This window comes from Carassius gibelio, chromosome A23 (assembly GCF_023724105.1).
Source record: "Carassius gibelio isolate Cgi1373 ecotype wild population from Czech Republic chromosome A23, carGib1.2-hapl.c, whole genome shotgun sequence".
Lineage (NCBI taxonomy): Eukaryota > Metazoa > Chordata > Actinopteri > Cypriniformes > Cyprinidae > Carassius > Carassius gibelio.
In genome coordinates, this window is record NC_068393.1 from 11,452,643 (window position 1) to 11,474,519 (window position 21,877).

At 36.1% G+C, this 21,877-nt stretch overlaps 1 protein-coding gene across 1 annotated transcript in view; it reads right to left on the minus strand.

Moving 5' to 3' along the window:
* Positions 1-2,636: 2,636 nt before the first annotated feature.
* LOC127945015 (DNA (cytosine-5)-methyltransferase 3B) overlaps positions 2,637-21,877 on the minus strand; it is a 50,254-nt gene continuing 31,013 nt past the window's right edge. Inside the window, exons 8-22 of the mRNA XM_052541513.1 lie at positions 21,599-21,706; positions 20,877-21,018; positions 14,823-14,963; positions 14,382-14,426; positions 12,062-12,141; positions 11,614-11,726; positions 10,545-10,728; positions 10,363-10,447; positions 8,874-9,019; positions 7,304-7,394; positions 5,997-6,145; positions 5,828-5,913; positions 5,646-5,715; positions 5,413-5,531; positions 2,637-4,402 (exon numbers count right to left, since the gene is read on the minus strand). Of these exons, the coding sequence (XP_052397473.1) occupies positions 4,261-4,402; positions 5,413-5,531; positions 5,646-5,715; positions 5,828-5,913; positions 5,997-6,145; positions 7,304-7,394; positions 8,874-9,019; positions 10,363-10,447; positions 10,545-10,728; positions 11,614-11,726; positions 12,062-12,141; positions 14,382-14,426; positions 14,823-14,963; positions 20,877-21,018; positions 21,599-21,706 (1,701 nt within the window). The 3' untranslated portion in view covers positions 2,637-4,260. The remainder of the gene's footprint in view (positions 4,403-5,412; positions 5,532-5,645; positions 5,716-5,827; positions 5,914-5,996; positions 6,146-7,303; positions 7,395-8,873; positions 9,020-10,362; positions 10,448-10,544; positions 10,729-11,613; positions 11,727-12,061; positions 12,142-14,381; positions 14,427-14,822; positions 14,964-20,876; positions 21,019-21,598; positions 21,707-21,877) is intronic.

Genomic DNA, 21,877 nt, shown 5'->3' on the forward strand with positions numbered 1-21,877 from the left:
AATATCAGAATAATCCCAAATTCAAATGATTTAGTTACAGTTAAAACAGCAATATAATGGGCATGTTAAATAATACCGTATAGCTATGGTGGTCTAATATGTAACATAACTGTGTGCCGCTTTAATCAAAACCTTTTCCTAATAAACTGGAATACTGATGGACAGTTCAGACAGCTTTCCTAATTTTTACAGATAAATGTTCTACTTCCTAGCTTGAGAAATATTACAGTGCTGTACTGCTGATAGGATTATTTGTAGAGCAGCCTTTCTGATTAGGCTATTTTCAGTTACTTTTTATTCATTTTGAATGTTCCCTAAACAGGAAGTGCTACCCAAATTAAAAATGTAAATCTTAACTTAAGTTTTAAATAAATTAGAAATTCAGTAAATTATTTTGGGAAAAGGTGAATAGCAGTCAATTAAGTCTAGCAGGTTCACAGAAAAAAGCTTTCCGTGTTGCAAAATAAGGTGGATATGTCTTTAAATAACCTACACAATCCCCACTGAAGCAGTGTGATGTATTATATCCATCATTCTAGAGCTTTGCAGGAGATCAAATGTTCTATAGCAAATTATTTTACATTTAACCACAGAAAAATAGACATAGACTACGTTTTTTATGATTATATAAATACTTTTTTTTTTGTTATTGGTCTTGTGAATAAAGCACGGATGTGCGTCCATGACACAGTGAGCACTGACTGCAGATTTAGTTGATTGTAAACTGTACGTTCATTCCTGGTATTTTGTATTGTATTGTAGTTAAAATGTTGAACAATAATGCTATCTTAAAGGTTTAGTTCACCCAAAAATGAAAATTATGTCATTAATGACTTACCCTCATGTCAACATGTCAAGTTCTCGGACTAAATCTAAAATATCCTAAACTGTGTTCTGAAGATGAACGGAGGTCTCCCGGGTTTGGAACGACATGAGGGTCATTAATGACATAATTTAAATTTTTGGGTGAACTAACCCTTTAATCATAAATAACACCATTTGATTCACATGAACAAGCAGATTGAAATTGGAGAATTTTTTTAAAACATTAAGCTACCAAATGCCATAAATTTCCTATGTCCATCCCATTGTCATGATAATACAGTATTCACAATGAGTTATCTCTGATGTAGCCTTTAGGTTTTTCAATTATACAATTTTATTTAATAGGTATAATATAGGATTTCAGTGTGTCCGTCAAGTTATTTTATACTCTGTTATTTTGACTAACACCACTTCCTTGGAGCGAAAACAGCTTGGGAATGTCAGTGAGATATTTCAATACATTCAATACATCCACTCTGTTGAGGAAAATATGAAAAAAGTCAGTGGTAAATAATTTCTGTGAAAAATAAAAAAGCATGCTATTTATATATCCTAGGTACTACTAAAAATGTTGTATTTTGTGACCTTAAAGAGCATGATGGTTTTTAGGGCATAAGAAGATCAGTTAAATATACAGGAGCTAAACCATGTAATGCCTTATCAGTAGCAATATTTTGAAATCAGTATGGAACTTAATAGCTAACCAGTGTAGAGATTATACATTTTTTGACCAGGTAAGACCCCTAGCAACTGCATTTTGGACTAACTGTAGCTTGTTTATTGAAGGGCAACCAGCTAGAAGTGCATTACAGTAATCCAGTCAAGAGGTCATGAATGCGTGAACTAGCTTTTCTGCATCAGAATCAGATAACATGTTCAGTAGCTTAGCAATGATTCTGAGGTGGAAGAAGGCTGTTTTTGTAACATGAAATTAGATTTTTGAAAGAACACCCAGGTACTTAACTGCAGATGATGATGTAATAGTACATCGTTCTGTTTAAAAATTGTATTCTAAGAAATTCTGTGTGCAGATTTTAGGTCCAATAAGTAATACCTCAGTCTTGTTTGAATTTAATAATAACTGAATAACTGGTCATCCAATGTTTTATATATTTAACAAATTCTGTCATTTTGGTTAGATTAGAAATTTCATCTTGTTGTGATGATATAACTGAATATCATCAGCATAGCAGTGGAAACTAATTCCATGTTTTCTAATAATGTTGCCAAATGGCAGCATGTATGATGAAAATAACAGAGGGCCTAACACGGACCCTTGCAGCACCCCATAATGTACTGATGTTATTTACTGATTAGCCAATTTAATGATTTTTCACCATTGAAGTACACAAATTGGTAATGGTCTGCTAAGTACAATCTAAATGCCTGACCCTGAATATCATTAATTTTGTAAGAGTATGTCATAGTTTATAGTATCGAAATGAAACACTACGATCAAGTAAAACTATTATTGGGACACATCCTTGATCAGAAGCTAGAAGAAGGGAAGTCATTTGTCATTTTAATGAGCACCGTTTCGGTGCTTTGATGAGGTCTTGAGTCATTTATTTTCTGGACATTTTACGATTTAAAGACATTTAGAGGCATCAAATACAAGTGAATTTAGTCAGTGTTTCAAAGTCTCCTTATTATAAATTTCCTTTATAAAAACACAAGGTTTATGATTATATGTATATATATATATAAACATGAGCTTTATGATTATATTCATTTAAAAAAGGTAGATATGAACCCCAGTCATAACCACATGATTATAAGCAGACACAAAACACGAAAACAAGCTCAAACAGCTTTGGAGTCTTTATTGGTTTTGCTCAGGATACTAACATTTTTTTTTTTTTTTGGTTTCTGTCTCGATGTTTATACCACAGGTCCCAAAAGGAAAATATATTGTATACAAAAAACTATAAGAAAAAAAGTAAATATCAACTGACTGTATAAAAGCACTGTTAATGTTCAACGATATAGATTAACATGTACATTGTTACCAAATAAACAAGTAAAAAGACAGCTTTATATATCAAATTGAAAGATCTACTAAGCAAAATATTAATGCTATGATATCAAAATAGTTTACACTACAGTAAAAAAACGTTAAGAAAATAAAATGACAGTAGGCACATTTTTTGCACTGTTTTACATACATTTTTGCATGTCAAGATTTGTACAGGACAAATGTAATTTACATGCATCTTCCAACAAAATTCTGTTCCGTGTCTTATATGAAGTATTACAGTTACTTTAGTCTTCAAGCTTTGAGTTTGGACAGTAGTTTACATTAGGCATACAATTAGACGTATAAAACAGTTTGTGATACAGCATTAGGTCTATCAAACAAAAGCAGAAATTTCTTCACAACCCCCAGAATGGCAGGCTGTATCTGTTCTCTTCAAAAGGCACCACACATTAAGTGTTTTAGACAGTTGAGGCATCAGTTTTAAGCTACAATGATACAATGCGTGATATAATACGTTTGTTACAACAGAAGGTTTAAAAACAACAGTTTCAAAAGACAAATGAAAGCCTCCATTTGAGAGAAACCCATATAGAGCTAACATGTTACATCTACACCAGTGCCGCCTCATAAAGGTCAATAAAAAAAAAATGAAGGTATAATAAGAAAGCTTAAAAACTTGCTGAAATGTGTTATTAAAGTTTGTAAACATTAATTTCAAGGTAAAATACAGTACACTGATCTCTATCTTGAGTAATTATTTGAAACAAATTACTTATGAAGAAAACAATCGTGTAATGTTTAGCAGGCTAATGCCCTCGAGTTCTGCTAATAAACACCTTCTGGTTATTCTGTTATTGTGCAATGTTACAGAGGGAATGTAAGCTGTATGAAACCGGAACGGGGCTTCGTGTTTGTACGTTTGCATTGATAAATTTCAAGTATTTTTCTCACAGCAACAATACCATGTAAATGTGTCACATGCAAGTATACTGATTCTTTGACATAATAAGAAATCGCACATTTGTACATTCTTTAGCCAGATAAGCTGTAAAATGTTTAACTTTCTTTTTTAATTATTTGAGATTGTAAGGCAACGTGGACAATGTTTTTATTTTTTCCCTCATGATAATAAAGGATAACATCTAACTGCATGTGTTGAGATGAACCCTGAAAGTTTTAAAGACCTTGCGGGGCACATCAATTAACAAAAGGTCTAGTACAAAAGCTATCTGTGTTTTTACTAACTGATGCTCTAAGCATCACAACACAGTGTCTACCTTGAGATTGGTATGGTCAAGACTACCCTTGTCCTTAAGTCAGCTCAATGTCTCAGCTGGTCTTTGCAAAGCGAGAGATTAACTAGTCTCCAAGAGCTCCGTATTGAGGACATTAGGTTTTGTACATTGTTTTTATGCTTGTTGTGTATCTTTAAACAACCTGATCATGGACTACATGTGTTATTCACAGGCAAAGTAGTCCTTTAGTGGGGCGAAAAGGTGGCGGATTACAGGAACACTCCAAGACCGTCCCAGTAGCTTCTGCCTGGCGCCGCGGCCCATGTTAGACATATCAGTGTAGTGGACAGGAAAGCCAAAAATCCTGACAAGAGAAGGAGAGAATAAATTATTTTTGGGTCAATTAAGTGACATTATTTATTATCTATTATTATAAATTATTATTATTATATAATTATTTCTTAATCTATTATTTAAAAAAAGGCAATTTCTGAATATGATTGGACTTCAACACACAATGGCTTGAATGCATTATTTATTCATTTATTTAAATGAAATTTTGAATGACTTTGAATTGTATTTAACACTTTTATAAGGCGTAAAGTCAAAAATATCAGGGTGATAAAAAACTTTACTGGAAATGACTTGTTTAAACAAATAAATCCTCGAAAAGAAACTTTATTAAATAGGCTAATAATAAATAACATTTGTTTAAAAAAATGTTACATTGAAAAAAATATTTTGATGCATACACACGTCGACACGTGTAATGAAAATATGTTTTTAACTTGACATTTTGAGTCATTAAATTAAATGGTTGTTAAAACGGTTTAAAGATTTTTCAGAATTATCGGAAATCGGCATTAGTATACAAAGCACTCGTTATTTGATATCTGTGACCCCGGACCACAAAACCCCTGTTAAGTGTCAATTTTCTGAAATTGAGATTTATACATAATCTGAAAGCTGAATAAATAAGCTGTCCATTGATGTATGGTTTGTTATGATAGGACAACATTTGGTCAAGATACAACTATTTGAAAATCTGGAATCTGAGGGTGCAAAAAAAAATCTAAATACTGAGAAAATGGCCTTTAAAGTTGTCCAAATGAATTCTTAGCAATGCATATTACTAATCAAAAATTAAGTTTTGATATATTTACGGTAGGAAAGTTACTAAATATCTTCATGGAACATGATCTTTACTTCATACCCTAATGATTTTTGGCATAAAAGTAAAATCGATCATTTTGACCCACACAATGTTTTTTTGGCCATTGTTACATATATTCCCCAGTGACTTAAGACTGGTTTTGTGGTCCAGGGTCGCATCTTTGATCAAATCAATCCATCAGATTGTTGTTGCGAACACACCTCTCGAGCTCTGTGCACCACAGGATGTCCTCTTTGCCGTTCATCATGACAGGGAAGTGCTGGTCTTTGCCCTGTTTGATGGAGTTGGAGCGTGTTGTGATGGTGCGTACCTTACCAAACTGAACACACAGAGTTAGACTTCACATATTTCTCCTGGTACGGTCTGCTCAAGGTCATGAAGTGGATAAATAGAGTTAATCAATAAAAGCCTGATGGCTTTAAAACTAAGTTACCTTAGCAACACGGCCATGCTCCAAACAGTCCTGAAGCTCTAATTTATCCATCCCAGATGAACATAGAGGCCTGGAAGAGAGCAGATTTATTACAAACTTTATTGTGATGCTGGTTAAAAAGTTTTCGAGATGGTGTCTGGAGATAATGTAAGAGGAAATGAGGAAGCTGTGACGGCAAATACCTCTTCATTCCTGGCAGGTTTCCCCAGAAATAACGTGCCCTGTGTGCAGCGGATACCTCAATGGCATCAATCATCACTGGATTACACTGCAGATACACAGACAAATAGAAATGAGAACTGACCAGATCAGTCCGTCTGAAATAACAGTAACCAGTGGAGAAACTCAAACCTCCAGGAATCGTGAGATGTCTCTCTTATCATTGACACTCATGGCCACCACATTCTCAAACATCCAGAAGAACGGTCGGTCTTCCCCTTCCTTCGGTTTGGCTTCACTCAAGAGGCGGTAGAACTCAAAAAACAGGCGTCCAGTCCCCTCTAAACACAATATATTGGATATTTTTAGATTTTGTTGTAGTCTGAGCGGTTGCTAAAAGACTTCGACTGGTTGTTGCTATGTGGTTGCTTGTGGGTGATTATGGTCCTTATATATGGTTTACATTCCTCCTTTAATTAAAGTTGAATTCAATATAAGTAATAGAAATTAATAAAGAAGAGACGTGGAGTATATTATAAGAAAATATTCATGGAAAATAGATAAATGGACAAATATTTATGAACATTTGAAAATGTATAAGTGAAAACTCTTCCCTTAGTTTTACTCAATTATCTTATGTTTTTTATTATTATTATTATTGTTTATATTTTTCTAAGACTTTTATATTTTTTTCTGTAAAGCAGTGGTTCTCAACCTTTTTGACTCAAAGGCCCCCAATATAAGATTGGATATTTCATGTTATTTCTGATGTATTTTTGGAAAATGTATTAGCTTTTTTTATCAACGGAAAGTAGGAGTGTTGATATATAAACTAGCCACAATACATTTTGCAATTCCAGCAATTTCAATATGCAGCATATTACAATTTTGTTTTATAAAATAAATTATTGAAGTGAGATAAAAACTTTAGTTTACATTTAGACTTTATATTTCTTGGCAATTCAATTATGTTTTAATATTTTTATATATTAAATACAATATAATTCATTTTATTAATAATAATATATTACTTTAAATTATTTTAAGTCATCCTGTGGCCCATTTAAAGTTTGCAAAGACCCCCTCTCGGTACTCAACCTCCTGGCTGAGAACCACTAAAGCACTTAGTAAACTATGTTTTAGTCAATGATTTATGAGTAAAGCCTTGCTTACGGTCTTAGTAATTACAATTAAAATTGTAATTTTATGTGTGGTGACTTAGAAAAGTAATAAAAAAATCCACTGCTAAATTTGAGCTATTATTCATATCCTTCATGCAAACCTACGGAGGAAAAGTGATTTTGGAAAATGGATGGATAAATAGATTAACTTTAAATAAAAAACACCCTGCCATAGAGCTGATTGTAAACACATCACCATAATAATTCATGTGTTATGAAATGGCATTTAATCATAACAAAATATATAGTGTACAAGGGGTTTGTGTGGCACAATGAAAGATTCTCTTAATAAGATTCATAAGAGCAGTAATGTCTTACCGTACAGGCCTTTCCTGGCAGGGTTGACAATCGAAAGGTCATTACAGGGACTTCCACCAATCACCAAGTCAAACGGCCCCCATTCAGCAATCTGAGCAGCAGAACAGCATCATCTAGTGTTAGCACAGCTGCACCACACATTCACCAAAATCCAATAGTTTGTATCCCAATGTTTCATTACAGAGTGGAACAGTGGCCATCCACCTTTTCAGCCGCCTGGTATTCATTTTCCCTTTAGGATTTAATTTTTCCCAAAAGTATTTCTCGAAATGTATTCATTAAAAAGATAAAGCCATGAACCAAATGTTGAACCGTTGAACACAATCATAAAAAAAAAAAAAAAATACCATCCATGTAGCTCAACAATCCTGTAGCTTTCTTTAAAGGTTTATAATTTATTAACAAGCATTCCCTCATATGGAGAAATAGAATGGCATTTTATCTGCCTGAATTTGACTATTGCACTCTATTTTGAATTCCTACTTTTCTGAACACATTTAAGACTCCAACATGAAGTTCAGCTTTTTCTGACTGATACTGTTTCTTGTGTTGATAAGGAAACTTCCTGACCAGATCTAAGTAATTTGATGTAATTACCAGTCACTGAGGTCATCGATAGCATTTAATTAGACTTTCCAGATGTTCTGCTGAAAGAATCCCTCACTTCAGAGACCTGTGGGAATGGCCTGTGTACATCTTTACCCTCGGCACAACATCTGCGTGTGCCAGTGCGAGAGCATGTCTGCAGCTGGACTCTTTCCAGGCCTTCTCATTTTTTCAGTGTTTCATAAATAACCCAACCAAGGGCCCCCAAACCCCCTCCAATATATCTCTTCTCTCTTTTCTTCAACGACAAGAGACCTTTCATGCATCTCTCTCTGTGCTCCCGCACAAACCAGTTCAGCAACAACAATGGGTGAGTGAATGAGTGATTGAATGGGAGAGTGAGGCAGTGAATGGATGAATTGAGGAGAGGGGATTTAGGAAGGGAGAAAGCGCTTTTGTGTTCCGTCACTAAGGCTTGAGACAACTTGCTGCTCCCTGTGTGTGTCTGAGTGTTTGAGTGTGAGCTGGAGAGATAATGGAAGCCAAACAGAAACTTGAAGGTGTGACGAAAAAGACCAGACTCAGGTGAGGCCATTAGCCTTATCAAGCGCTGCTGGGACAAGCAACGCACTACTAAACAAATAACCTTGGGCCAGGTGTGTGTGGCCTGTGAGGTGATGGCGCCAATCAGTCTCTATCCAGTCTTTTATCGAATGAAACAGATGAGGGAACAGAGAACTGAGGTCTGGGTCTTACTCGGTTAATATAAAACCTGATTATGTAAAACCACAGTAAAACCGGTCTCACAGACATGAACAATCATTAAATAGTCCTCAGTGAATATATTAAATAGAGGGGCACCGAAAAAGGATTTTGTTGAGTTTTAATACAAAACAATAAAGAGCCTAATCTGCTAAAATATAAAATAAGACTCTGAATAAAGAGTTGCACAACACTACTTTAGATCTAAATATTTATATCCGAGATGAACTGGAGGAGCAGAAAAAAATGACTGTTAACTCACGTTTTTTCTGGTGATATTGCGAACGTCGTGCACATACTGGATTTTTCCTTCATGCCGGACACCTCCCACTGAAATCGAGTCCTCACATACTTCTGATGCGATGTACACCTCAACCTTGAAGCCCAAGTCTCGAAGCACTAGATAACCTAAATTAAAATAAAAATGTTCATAAAAAGTGATTAGCATTCATTTCCACTAGTTCTCTCTCTCTCTCTCTCTCTCTCTCTCTTAGTTACGACAGTGAAAGATGACAACAGGCCTGAGTTTTATTTTGTGTCTTGGTTTGTTTGTGTGCAGTAGTCATCCGCGAGGGGCTGTCACGCTGTTTTGTGTTTATTTTATTATTAAAGTTTCATTTGAATGTTCGCCAGTTCCTTTTTCCCGTACTACAAACGGGTATTTTGTTATGCTGCGTTCACACTAAACGTGAATACAGTGTCAAATTCGCTTCTACCAAGTCTAGTTTGCCGCTTGAACATTTAGGCTAGGCGGTTGTCTGTTTGCAAGATGGCTGATGTTGATCGAGCATTCAAGGCTTTTGCACTTTTTCCTGCACACGTTCTCTGAATAAAAACATTATCTTGTTAGCAAAAAGTAGCTGTATATTAAGGGGAAAATAGTTGTAAAAAACAACGGGAGGGCTGCGGGTCGAGAAACCTGTACGTGACTCAAAAGTGAAATGTGTATTTACAACACACTCTTCCAAGCGAGGTCCTTTTTATTCGGGTCTCTATAGAAATAAGAACTTGTTTCAAATAGCTCTTTGTGTCTGGTCACTGACAATATCAGTTGTTCCTCTATGTTGAATGAGTGACTACGGACTCCTGATTGGTTAACGCGGTGCGAATTGAAGCCAAAGTAAAAAAAATTCAACTCGGGCATCAGACGTGAATTCGTGTCAAACGCGTAAATGCATAAAAAGCACCACTTGCGCGTAATGCGCCTGACGCTCAATTCGCCTCATTCGCGTGAACTAGACGTGCAAATGAGGTGAATTCACGTATACCGCGCCGCATAGAATAGAAGATACTGCAGACAAACATTTGACTGGGTTTGCATTATGCATCCACTCGATGGAGATGTGCTAAAGGGAATGTCAACATTTTGACAGAGCGCCTTGATCCATTTATAAAGCGCTCTGGATTATAAGTTGCACTGTCGTTTTTTGAGAAAATTAAAGGATTTTAAGTGCGCCTTATAGTGTGGAAAATATGGTAAGTCAGATATTTATTATTTTAATTCAGACCCTTTTTCTTTGAAGAAAAACTAGTCCATTGAAACCTGGATATATAGGGAAGCCTAACAGAAGTGTTATAGTCCTGGAAATGTACAGTAGTTTGAAACTTATAACTATGGCCGTTTTTATAAATTTTATGAATATGCATCATATGATATGAAATCAATATTGAATACATATTATTGGCATCTGTGAAACATTCATGCTAACCAGAAAAGGTGAATATAGAATCAAAAGAGATATCACAGAAACCTGTTGCTATGCCATCAAACAGTGAAAGGACTCTGATTGGACGTCTCTGCTCTGCTGGGACTGCAGGGTAAATCTTCTGACTTTCCTGAAAGAAAATTAAAGTAAATAAATTGTATAATTAAAAATAACCAGTTTTGCAAACAGAGTATTACAATCGGTGGAAATGTTAATGCGAGACTCACAAACTCCTGTCCACTGTCATTGACGAAGAACTCTTGTAGTTTCAGGCTCCAGTCGTGGCGTTTCTTTAACACGCCGTACAGCTGCAGAGGCTGACACATGTAGCAGCGCCATGGGTCCAGATCACGGGCGCTGTTGGCCGCTCCTGCTCCCACTAATATATCCAGACAGTCCACACAGAAACACCTGTGGACAGAGACACTGATCAAAGGCAGCCTTTAAAAAGACAGACAGTGTTAAAGGTGAAGTGTACTTTTTTCAAATAGTTTCTAATATTTGAGTTTAATATGAAAGCCATGTGTAGGTTGACCCTATGGCACTTTTAAAACAATGCTTTTTGTTTGAGCAGCCTGACTTGAGCCTGACTAACATTAAAAAAATAGTGCAATTAAACTCATTAATTTAACATTAATTATAAAAATACTGTGATAATTTTTTCATTAATAAATCAATTAAAAGTAATACAGTTAATTTCACAATATTGCTGTATTTTTCTGCAAAATCTTACTGACCTCAAACGAAACGTCTGAATGATAGTGTATGAATATTTGCAAATAATCAGCATACCATAAAATTAATATGATTAAATTTTTTTATTGATTGATAGCCCGAATGAAGACTACTGTAAATATATCACAGTATCTGCAACTGAGTAGTTCGGAAAATGCAGTTAGAATAAACTACTACTTTAACTAATTTAAAGGTTTTTATTTAGGTTATTATTTAACTGATTTATAAAAACTGGCAACAGTCCACTGAAATAAATGAAATATTATGAAATATTCTAAATAGTCAGAAAATTGGCAGACTGGCAGCAGTTTGTGGCTGATGGTAAATAAATAACACACTTTGCCTTTAAAGAAAGCCAATATGTCAATGCTGAGGAAGAGAAGACGACAAATATCTGAACAGCTCAGAGATTGTGTGTGTGGGGGGGATGATTGGGCGGTTATGGAAGTGATGTGTGAAGAAATGTCAAGACGCTAGTGAAATGCAATGTGAGATTGAATAATAGATTGTGGGACAAGAACAAGTTTGTGAGAAGCATGAGACAATGTGTTGGGTTTTTACCTGCAGCAGTTGGCATTTCCACAGAGCAGCACCTCTCTGCCGCCACAGCACACAGTGCAGTACGACTGGTAGCCATCGTCATCGTACATGTAGGAGATTTCCAAATAAACATCCTGACACATACACAAATAAAAACATGTGTAAATAACTTAAATAGCTAAGTGTCCTACAAACCAGAACACCTGTTTGAAGCAATGTGTAGTGTGGGTACAAAAAGAGTGTAACAGGAAATGGAAATGATCTACAGTGAAATCCATACATCCATGGCACCTACTTCGTCCCCTTAAGGTAATCGATAAATACAATACTGGTGTCCAGGTGTAAGGTACGAGTGCTGTTGTTCGATACTTTTATGAGCAATCATGTCAGCACGTGTTGGAGAACCATTTGTTCCCAGACTCTCCAGTTGTGTCGTTTTGTGTTTTGAGAATTTAGGTCAAACTCTTACCTTGCATGTTTGGCAAAGGCCTCCTTCAAACAGCGGGTGGAAGGTCGCCACTCTCGTCTTCCCACAAGAGAGACAGAACTCTGAAACGGGAGAATATCAAGCAAACGTTGTATTAACAGGATGCCTGAGTCAAAACACAAAAGTAACCCATTCCTGCAAGCATTCTCAGGAATAGTCCTAAAGAAATGTCTTCTCTTGCTTCCTAATCTAGTTTTCTCATAAGCCTTATAATTGCAAATATTGTTGGTTCTTTAACAAACTGCTCTTATTCATGTTTTGTAAGTTGTTTTGATAAAGATTTCTACATAATGCATAAAGGTTTTATTGTGTGCCATATTTTACCACCGAGTTCCAGCAAAAGTATGTCTTTGAATAGAGCTATGACGGAGTTACATATAGCTGTATATTTTCCAGATATTACTGCTAATTAAAACCCTAGCACTTATTTGTAAAGAAATATATATTTGTCCAGACCTCCGCTGGGAAAAGAATATAGAGAGCGGACCTCTAGGAACTTGTAATCGCCCTAGATAGCAAATAGAACAGCTAATTCAATAGCCTTGTACTACATCACTGCCTGTTTAGCCCCGCCCACTGATACGTGCTTGTAGTAGGAGGAGATCAGGGTTAAATCAGCAGGTGATGAGTGTTCGACCATCTCTATGTGTGAACTACTCGGCGATGAATCAAAGAGGCTCGCTGATGCTTCGCTGAGGCCTTGCCAACGCCAAACAATTATCTAGCATGCTAAATATCTGGAACTGTCAGCCGACCCGACTCGTGGTGTCAGGTGTCGCGACAAGCTTAAGCAAGTAAGAGAGCAAGGCATGGGTTGAGGTTAGCGGAAGAAAAACAGCACCAGCAACATGGCTTTGAGATAAGTTAGGACACAAGAAATGGAGCAAAAATGTTCAGAACAGATCATCACGTAAACAGCTTGCAGCACTAATTTCTTCCCGATGTACATTTAAAAATAAACAGTTGACAGATTTGTTGTCGGCTCGTGTAGTGTATGACCCCCCTGTTGAGGATCATTTACATAGTGTCACGTCGTGTGAACAGCACAAAGACTTCAAGACGGACAGCAAGTCATGTAGTCTGACCAGAACAGATTCAAGTCTTGAATTTGGCCCGTCTATAAAAACAGATTGTTCTGCAGAGGCTCAGAAACAGGATAGAAAATAGCCTATTATTTCTAAATTATGATGTTTTTTTATTATTTAAAATCACACAAACACTATAAGTAACCTTAATAAGTAAAGATAATCTAAATGTAAAAAATAGAGGAATTGAGTATGAAAAATTAAATATCCAATATTAACAGATATTGATACTGATATTAGGGGTCCAACGGTTCTCAGTAAAAAAATCGTACCGTACCATTCTCCACCCACAGTGCAACTGTAATGCGGTTTGTTAAAAATAACAACACATAAAACAAATGTTGGGTAATGTATGTTTCTGTTGATGGATACGCACACCATCAACAAACTTGTGGACAAACCTTTCATTCTTTGTTCAATGCGAGTGCCGTGTGCTGGAATATGAGCAGTCATTTATGCCGTCATCACCCGGGTGCTGAGCAGCACGTTTAAGCTAATCTCATTTAAGCCTTGCCAGTTTAAACATTAAAGATCCAGAATACACGAATGAGAACTCGTGCACGCTGTGAGAAGATCTTGGTGTGACTGTTAGACCTACCTAAAAAACCTGAAAAGCACTGTTTATTTTAATTACTGTTGTATTTTATTTGTTCTGTTGCATGTATTTAGATAATTTGTTCTCATTTCCTTTATTTTTATTTGACAATATAGCCTTTTCCCCTAGACGTAGCAAATAACGAACCATAAGGAAACTCTAAAACCTGTATTGAGGATTGAGGTTTGTTGAGTGATGTTATGAGGAGGAAATGTATATTTTGGCAATATATTGCCTTTATTTGACCAAAAATTTGGAGAAATGCAGGAAATAACAGGAGAAGACAGAGCAGAACAGGAAAGAAAAGGGAACTTGGGTCACCCGAAGGGCTTTTGGGAGCCATGTTTTTGCAATTAACTGCACTACTTTTCCATTGGTTTTCTTTGTAAACATGCTAAATGGACACGTTTGAACACCGTGTTTGCATCTTTTGGAGCACCTTGCACATGATGCGGCACTCAAATTAAATGTAGTTCAATTTAGAAAAAACCTTGCTTAGATCTTGCTGTTTTTAATTCCGCAGCTCTGCATCTCAAGATTTTAATCGCAAAGGTGCATTCTGTGTGAATGGCCCCTTGTGTGGGTGAAAGCAGTACCTGTAGCATGTAGCAACATTACACACCTTCTATACTTCTGTGATTCTTCAAAACTTCATTGACCATTTGTTCTGAAAAGCAGATGAAATGCCAGTCAGAGGAACACATTGTGAGAGTTAAATCTCATTGAAGTCCAATGCAACAAAATGTATATTTAATATCGACTATAAAGGTTTGTATGCCTGAATTAATTGTTCAGAATTGCAGAATAAAAATTCCATTCAAGACATCAATTAATCATTTGCATTCACACGTGTGTCATTTAAAGGGCCAGTTCACCAAAAATTTTTTAATTCTGTCATAATTTACTCACCCTCATGTCATTCCAAACCCAAAACATTTTATTACGTTATATTTGTGTTCTGAAGTGCGAGCAAATGATGACAGAATTTTCTTTTTTGGGTGAACTTATCCTTTTTTGGTGTGCAGCAGTCAGTTGTCAATCATGAACAGGAATAATCCCTAACCTCTGCTGTAGACTTCCTCAGTGCCAGGTTTGGCCTTACAGAGGCTGAGTCGAGGTCTCTTGGCAGAGGGGGGGGACTCCGGAGGGATGGAGTCCAGCAGCACTGATCTCTCTGACGCCAGAGGAAAAACACAGTACTCCGCTGGAAGAGACACAAGTAGACTCACATTACTGTTACAATAAACCATGCTCACACATGAACTGTGATTAATAACATTTATATTTTATAGACCAAGGACTTATATAATGAAGCTTGTGTGTTGTGAGAACTACTTCAGCAGTTAGCTAAAGTAAGTATCAAGAATGATCTAAAATCATGTCACATGTCACTGTCTATATAAAAAAAAAAATTTTCTGAGCACCGCATTCACCCGAAGCGTGCACGCCAAAATCTGTCAAACGGCTCCTGATTGTTGAACTGTTTTCTTTTGTGCTAATACTGTCAAAACACACAATGTTTACATGTAGACTCAAATTAGTTGTCTTAAATGAAAGTAAACATTTGGGAGAAAAACGTATATGTGCCAGTGTGTTAGATGCGTGAAGGTCTTAAAGGGACAGTAGGCCTATTAAACATGCAGCCTACTGTCATTACTGTCAAGGGATACATCACCATAAAACATCATTTCTGTCATTATTTACTCACTGTCACATTGTCCCAAACATGTATTAATTTCTCTCTTGTGTTGAACACAAAAGAAGATATTTTGAAGAATGTTGGTTGCTGGTCCACATTGAATTTGATAGTAGCAAAAAATACTGTGGAAGTCACTGTGGACCAGCAACTGTTTTCACCGTTCCTCAAAATAGCATTTATGTTCAGAAGAAAGAAACTCATTTAGGTTTATAACTACTTTTGAGTGAGTAAATGGTGGTAAAATAAAACACTATGACAGAATTGACAGACAGCTGATAGAATACTATTCCTTTAACGTTAATAAAACAAAAAAACAAAGAGAAAAATCACTCTTTAATACAGTTGCTTTAGGAATCAGTTCATATAGTGTTTTATTTTTATATTTGTTCATTCCATTTCTCGAATGCTCCTGCTAAATACACCTATTGTACCTGAAAATAAAGCAATGCTTGTTTTATTTGTATATTATGTGAAGAGTATTGTAATGTGTATCTTTTTCATTCTTTTATCTTTGTTATTAAAATAAGAATGAGGATAAAAATCTTTGCCCTCTTTGGCCTAAATATCTACCATGCTTGTTTTGTTACCCTGAAAGGCGTTGTCTTTATATTAGGGAAATTAGTTTGGCTGTAATGCTCAGACTACTTGCAAAATAGTAAAACCAACATGACAAAGAATTGTGATAAAATTGTGATATTTCGAAAAAATATATATATTGATTTTTTTTTCCCATATCACCCACCCCTAGTAAAACCTGTGTTTTAAAAATGTATATATATATATATATATATATATATATATATATATATATATATATATATATATATATATATATATATACAATTTTTTTTTGTGTGGCAAATTATGACCCAGAAATTGAAAAACTGACCAAACCAAATACAGTCATGAGAAAAAGCAGACAGACAGCTGTTCTCTTACAAAGAACATCTGTAATCACTGTGGGAAAGACAAGGCGTAAAGTCATTAGTTGAGCTATTTCCTCTTTCTGATTCCAGCATAAGTCCACAGTCAAGCAGTGCTTACTTTCAGTGTCTAGATACTAAACTGAAACGCCTCTAAATACCCCTAGGTTTTGTAAGTATCGACAATTATGTAAACACTTACTCTTGGCTCGATTTTCAAAAACAAAATAGTTGTTAACCTGGCCAACAAATGTCTGCAGCAGCTCAGCTTGTGAACATAAGTTAATCTCATGTCAGTGAGAAGGAAAGTAAGTACGAGGTTTCCCCTAATTAAGTTTCTTTATAATAAAGTACTCCTTCTAAATAACACAAGTTTTACTGCAATAAAAAATTATATTAAAAAAATAATAATAATGACTGCATTTATAAATACGTCTGGCAGGGTTTATGCATGTAAAGGAGTCATTGAACTGATCTATCACTCACTGTTTTTTTCCCACAACAAAGGAAAATAAATAGTGTTTTTCCTAATTCTAAGAAGCTGACAGTTAAATTAAAGACATGCTTATAAATGCTCTGATATCTTTCAGAAACATTTAGGAAATCCTCATAAATGCATATGTGAGTCTTTGGTTTGAATGATAAGAGGCTTCAGTTTAATAACACTGAAACCCTTTGAAGCCGCTGTGCAGTCCATCCTGAAGGGCTCTCCTGAAAACTCAAGGTCTTGACATTTAAATATAACAGACCAGCTCGAATGAATCCCAGCAGAGGTCTATGATCAGACACACTGAGCCTGTGAGTGTGACAGTGTAAGCTGCCAATACCTGACTGAGCGCTGATGCCTGAGGCAATACCACAAACACTTGACAGCCATTTCCACAGAATTTAAACATCCTGTTTTCACAAGGTTCACACATTCTGTGTAATTTCCTGTTTATTATTTTGCTTTTTTATTATATATATATATATATATATATATATATATATATATATATATATATATATATATATATAATAAATACAACAGCAAAATATTAAACAGGAAATTACATATATATTATATATATACTATATAGACTATATATAGATATATAGACTATTTTTCAGGACTCCGCGGGTAACGGAGTTGTAATAACACTTTGATCCCCAACTTTAAACACAAATATAGCCTACCTTGTAAAGAAATAGACTGTAAACTGTAGGCTTATATTTGAAGTTTGAACTCAATTCTACTTGCCCTGTCTCTTTATGCTCTCCTCCTGTCTTCTTTGGTGTGGCTGGTTAAGTGAATGACCTGCGTGTGACGGACAGACCATTAACGGCTGGTCTATGTGGTAGTACAGCCTACATCAGGCAGGACATCCAAAATCCCACTTATCATTCATAGACCTCAAATATAGCTTTTCATCTAAAAGATGTTATGTTGTAACAAGACATTTACATGGCCGCTCAATCTAATGTTAACCTACACAAATGTTCGCTATTGAAGTGTGTGTGCAAACTGAACAGCAGCTCACTCACAGCAGGACAGATGGAGGCACTGTGTAGAGGTCTTCACGGGTCCAAACATTTATACCTGAACCCGAAAGAGACCCGTAATGTACTACACAGAACCGACCTGGACCCGTCTGTTATTTCAAAAGCTGGACCCAGACCCGTGTAGATCAGAGAAATGCCTACTCGGACCCGACCCGGACCCGTCTATTATTTCAAAAGCTGGATCCAGACCTGTGTAGATCCGAGAAATGCCTACTCGGACCTGACCCGGACCCGTCTATTATTTGAAAGCTGGACCCGGACCCGTGTAGATCCGAGAAATGCCTACCCGGGAAGACACAGACCCGACTGAACCCGATAATCACATATTCCACCTAAAATTGCTATTACAAGTCAATAAACCTGTTGCAAAAATACAGCTTTTTGTCTTACCTAATTTAAGGAGCCGTAGTCTCTCTTCCTTGTACCTGACTGCCTGTGATGCATTACAATCCTCGGACAAGAAAAGTTATCCATATTATTCCTCTCGTTATTCCAAGACCAAGCTGAATCCACTCATTATTTCAGCTTCAAAAGTCCACTTGATGTCACGGTGACGGATGACAAATGCAACTGTGCACATGTACATTCTGACTCGAGTTAACTCGCATAATAAGTTTGACTGTTTGCCCTTTTGAACTATAATAACGATCGCTCGTGCAATGCCATGGCCCCGACGTTATTTATTTGCTATCATCTCTGTGCTCTCTGCTCTGCGTCGAGTCTGAATCTGACCAATAAAACTTTAAGATTAAACGGTTCATTTATAATATTATAAAAATGGGAGAAAATGTAAAGTGCGGTTTGGCGGTCGAAGTGTCCCTCACTGGTTGCCACAGAAACATGAAACTCGCTTGAGACTGCACATGTGTGCCAGCTATATCAACCTAAAATATGTTTAACGCAATTTGAGCATCATAGAAAACAGTCATGTGACAGTTCACCTCAGATTGTGTTGCTGATTTGAAATATATTAAATATAAGTGTGTCAAGCCTGCAAAAGCATTATTACCATGCATGCACTTGCATTAACTCTGAGTCTGCGTGCTCTGCTTCTAACGGCGGAGAGAGAGAGAGAGAGATCGCTTTTTTGGCTCACACTTTCCTTTTCCTAATTTTACAAGTTGTGAGTTACAAAAAACACAAGCAGTGTCTGATCATGGCCAGGTGTTCTCCGAGTCCGATGACTCCGATCGCACAGGTATTACACACAATGCTAAACAGACCCGGGCCCGAGGTAATAGATTCGGACCTGACCCGGACGATCATTTAAAATATAGATCCGAACCCGTCAGGGTCCCGGGTCGACGGGTCTCAGGTGCACTGTGAAGACCTCTATAGCACGGTGCTCTCGCTTGCTCTTAAAATACTGTATCATTTTTTATGTAGTTTAGTTCTAATGTAGATAAAAGCAATAAATCTTCCTCCGAACTCAGAATAATAACGAAATGTTGTGCTTCTGTAAAATAATTAAAGCAAACAAAATGCAGTTTCTGCCGTCTGGGTGATGTGGACTTGAGCGATAAAATTCGAATTTCGAAATTCAAATTTTTTTTTGTATGAAAAATAAATCTATAGAGAGTGAAATGTCTATGTTAAATAGAAAATGTGTGTGTTAGCATGGATGATTTACATGAAATTTTATATGTGTGCAATGCACAATGATGGCTTTCAGTTCAATAAAATAACAAAAAAAATTGTATTTAACTTAACTGGGCATGCTGTGATCTGTATTGTATTTTTTATTTTTTTACTGTAACTGACAGATTCTGGCCAAAAGAAATACAACACGGAAGTGGGAAAGAACGGGAGTCATTCTTCCGGGATTGAAAGGGGAAGGGATTTTCCCCCAGTTTTTTCGTGGAATTGGGACGGGGCGGGATTTGAAAATCCACTCTCGTGGCACCCTCTAATGTATATAAATTACGTTTTGTGATTGTTCTTGATACCCTTTTATTTTGAGATTTTTTTTCTGTTGATATTGAATAAAAAAAAACATTCATATATTAATAACACTGTTAATGTAAGCTTAAAAACTGCCTGTTCGATAAGCCGCAGTCTTTGAGCTCAACTACAGCGAGACTACAAATGAATTCATAACATTCCCACTTTGATAATTGGAGAAAAACTTGACCAACAAGTTACATAACTTTCCTGTTGCTAATACTTTCTATGACTTAACAAGTTGGCAATGCTTGGAATTCTGCCAGCAGAAACCACTCTAACGGTTTGAGCACGTTTTTATGGGGGTTTATTTTTAGGTGTCATGTTGGTGCACGTTACCCTTTTATTTAGATTTTTTAACTTTTATTTTGATAGTTTGTGTATTCAGTGGCCATACAAAGAGTATCTGTCTAAATGTCATTGCTTTTATAACAAAATATCAAACCAAGTGCCATCTAGAAGCAAACGATGCTAGAGATTTTCTCAAAGCTAACTTGACTTTTCTAAGTCATTTTTGCTTTTAATCTCAATGCACAATATACGTTTATGATTACTTTTGCCTTCATCTAATGTTCACCTATAGTTTATCTTTAAAAAGACAACAAAAAACTGTTAAATGTTATCTTTAGTAAATCTCAAAATGAATATACATTATTCATACTGTACATTATATTGCTGTGATGCCTAAATTCATATATGGTTTTAGGCTTTAGTGTTTTATTATAATCTGAATAAAGAAAATAGTACAGAATTTTATTATTGTCCATCCAAACTATTTATTGACTAAATTGTTGCCTTACTTGTGAATCAAAACTGTAGCGTCGGATCTTGGGCTATATTTTGTTAAAATAAATTCTACTTGGATTTATATTTTCTACCTCAATACAATGATATTCAAGCATTTTTATTTTTGGTCACTATAAACATCCTATTGTCATAAGCCTTTTTCTGTGTTATATTTGACTCAAGAAGTAATCTCAGGTGTGAGAAAGGTCATTTTACGTATGCTCACCTGCGTTCTCTCTAGGTTTCAGGCCCTCCTGACCTTTGGGCAGAAAGCCGTTATGAGCCCAGTCGAGCATGGGCTTTATCTGTTCTTCAAGACTCTCCGTTTCACTTGGAGGAAAAGTCTTCTCTGCTCGTACACTAGCCACCTGAGGGCACACCAGTAGTAGAAGAAGTGTAAGTGTAAGAAAACAAACTATCCAGGTAGCGTCTCAAGTGCATATATAATCAACTACTGTGTCTAAAATAACATATATTCAGTAAGACTGCTTTCGTGGAAATGGAGACAAATTGCAGATATTAATCATGCTGGATAGACTGCAAAGGAGGGGGTACAAAAACAGAGAGAGAGAGAGATAAAAGTACAGACAGTCCTGTTGTTCTGGTGCATGTCTGGACTTGGATGCTTTTGTTAAGTTTGTTAGGAGGTACGATTCACAGAGAGATAATTAAGGAACCTCTGGGAATTCCAGATTTTCCAGATGAGTGTTTGCCTAGTTTCCCGTTTATCACCCAGAAAAACACTCACAGACATAAAGATGTACAAGTACAGCCCATGCTCCAAGATTTTGGAATAGCAGGTGTAAATTTGTATTATTATCCTCTATTAAATGTACTAAAGATGTTGTAAGTTGCTGTGTCTAACCGCCCCATATGCATCAATTGTCTCGAAGTATAAAACAATTGTCTCTAATAAAACAATGATCATAGACTGATCTCCGCTCTCACCTCCAGGGCCTGGAATATTGCTCTGCGGTAGGACGCCAGCTTAGTGTAGGATGACTGGTTGAAAAACTTTGGGAAGGCTGTGATGGAGTCGAGTTTGTCAGCAGACACCTGCAATATACACACAACACCAGGGTCAGAAAGTAACCAGGGTTCAGAGCAAGAACGATTGAAATTCAATTAATTTAAAAATACAATTTTTATTTTATTTTTAAATTAAAATGTTACTGCTATTAGTTTCAAGTACTGTGGAATTCTGGTATTCTGACAACCCCTTCATTC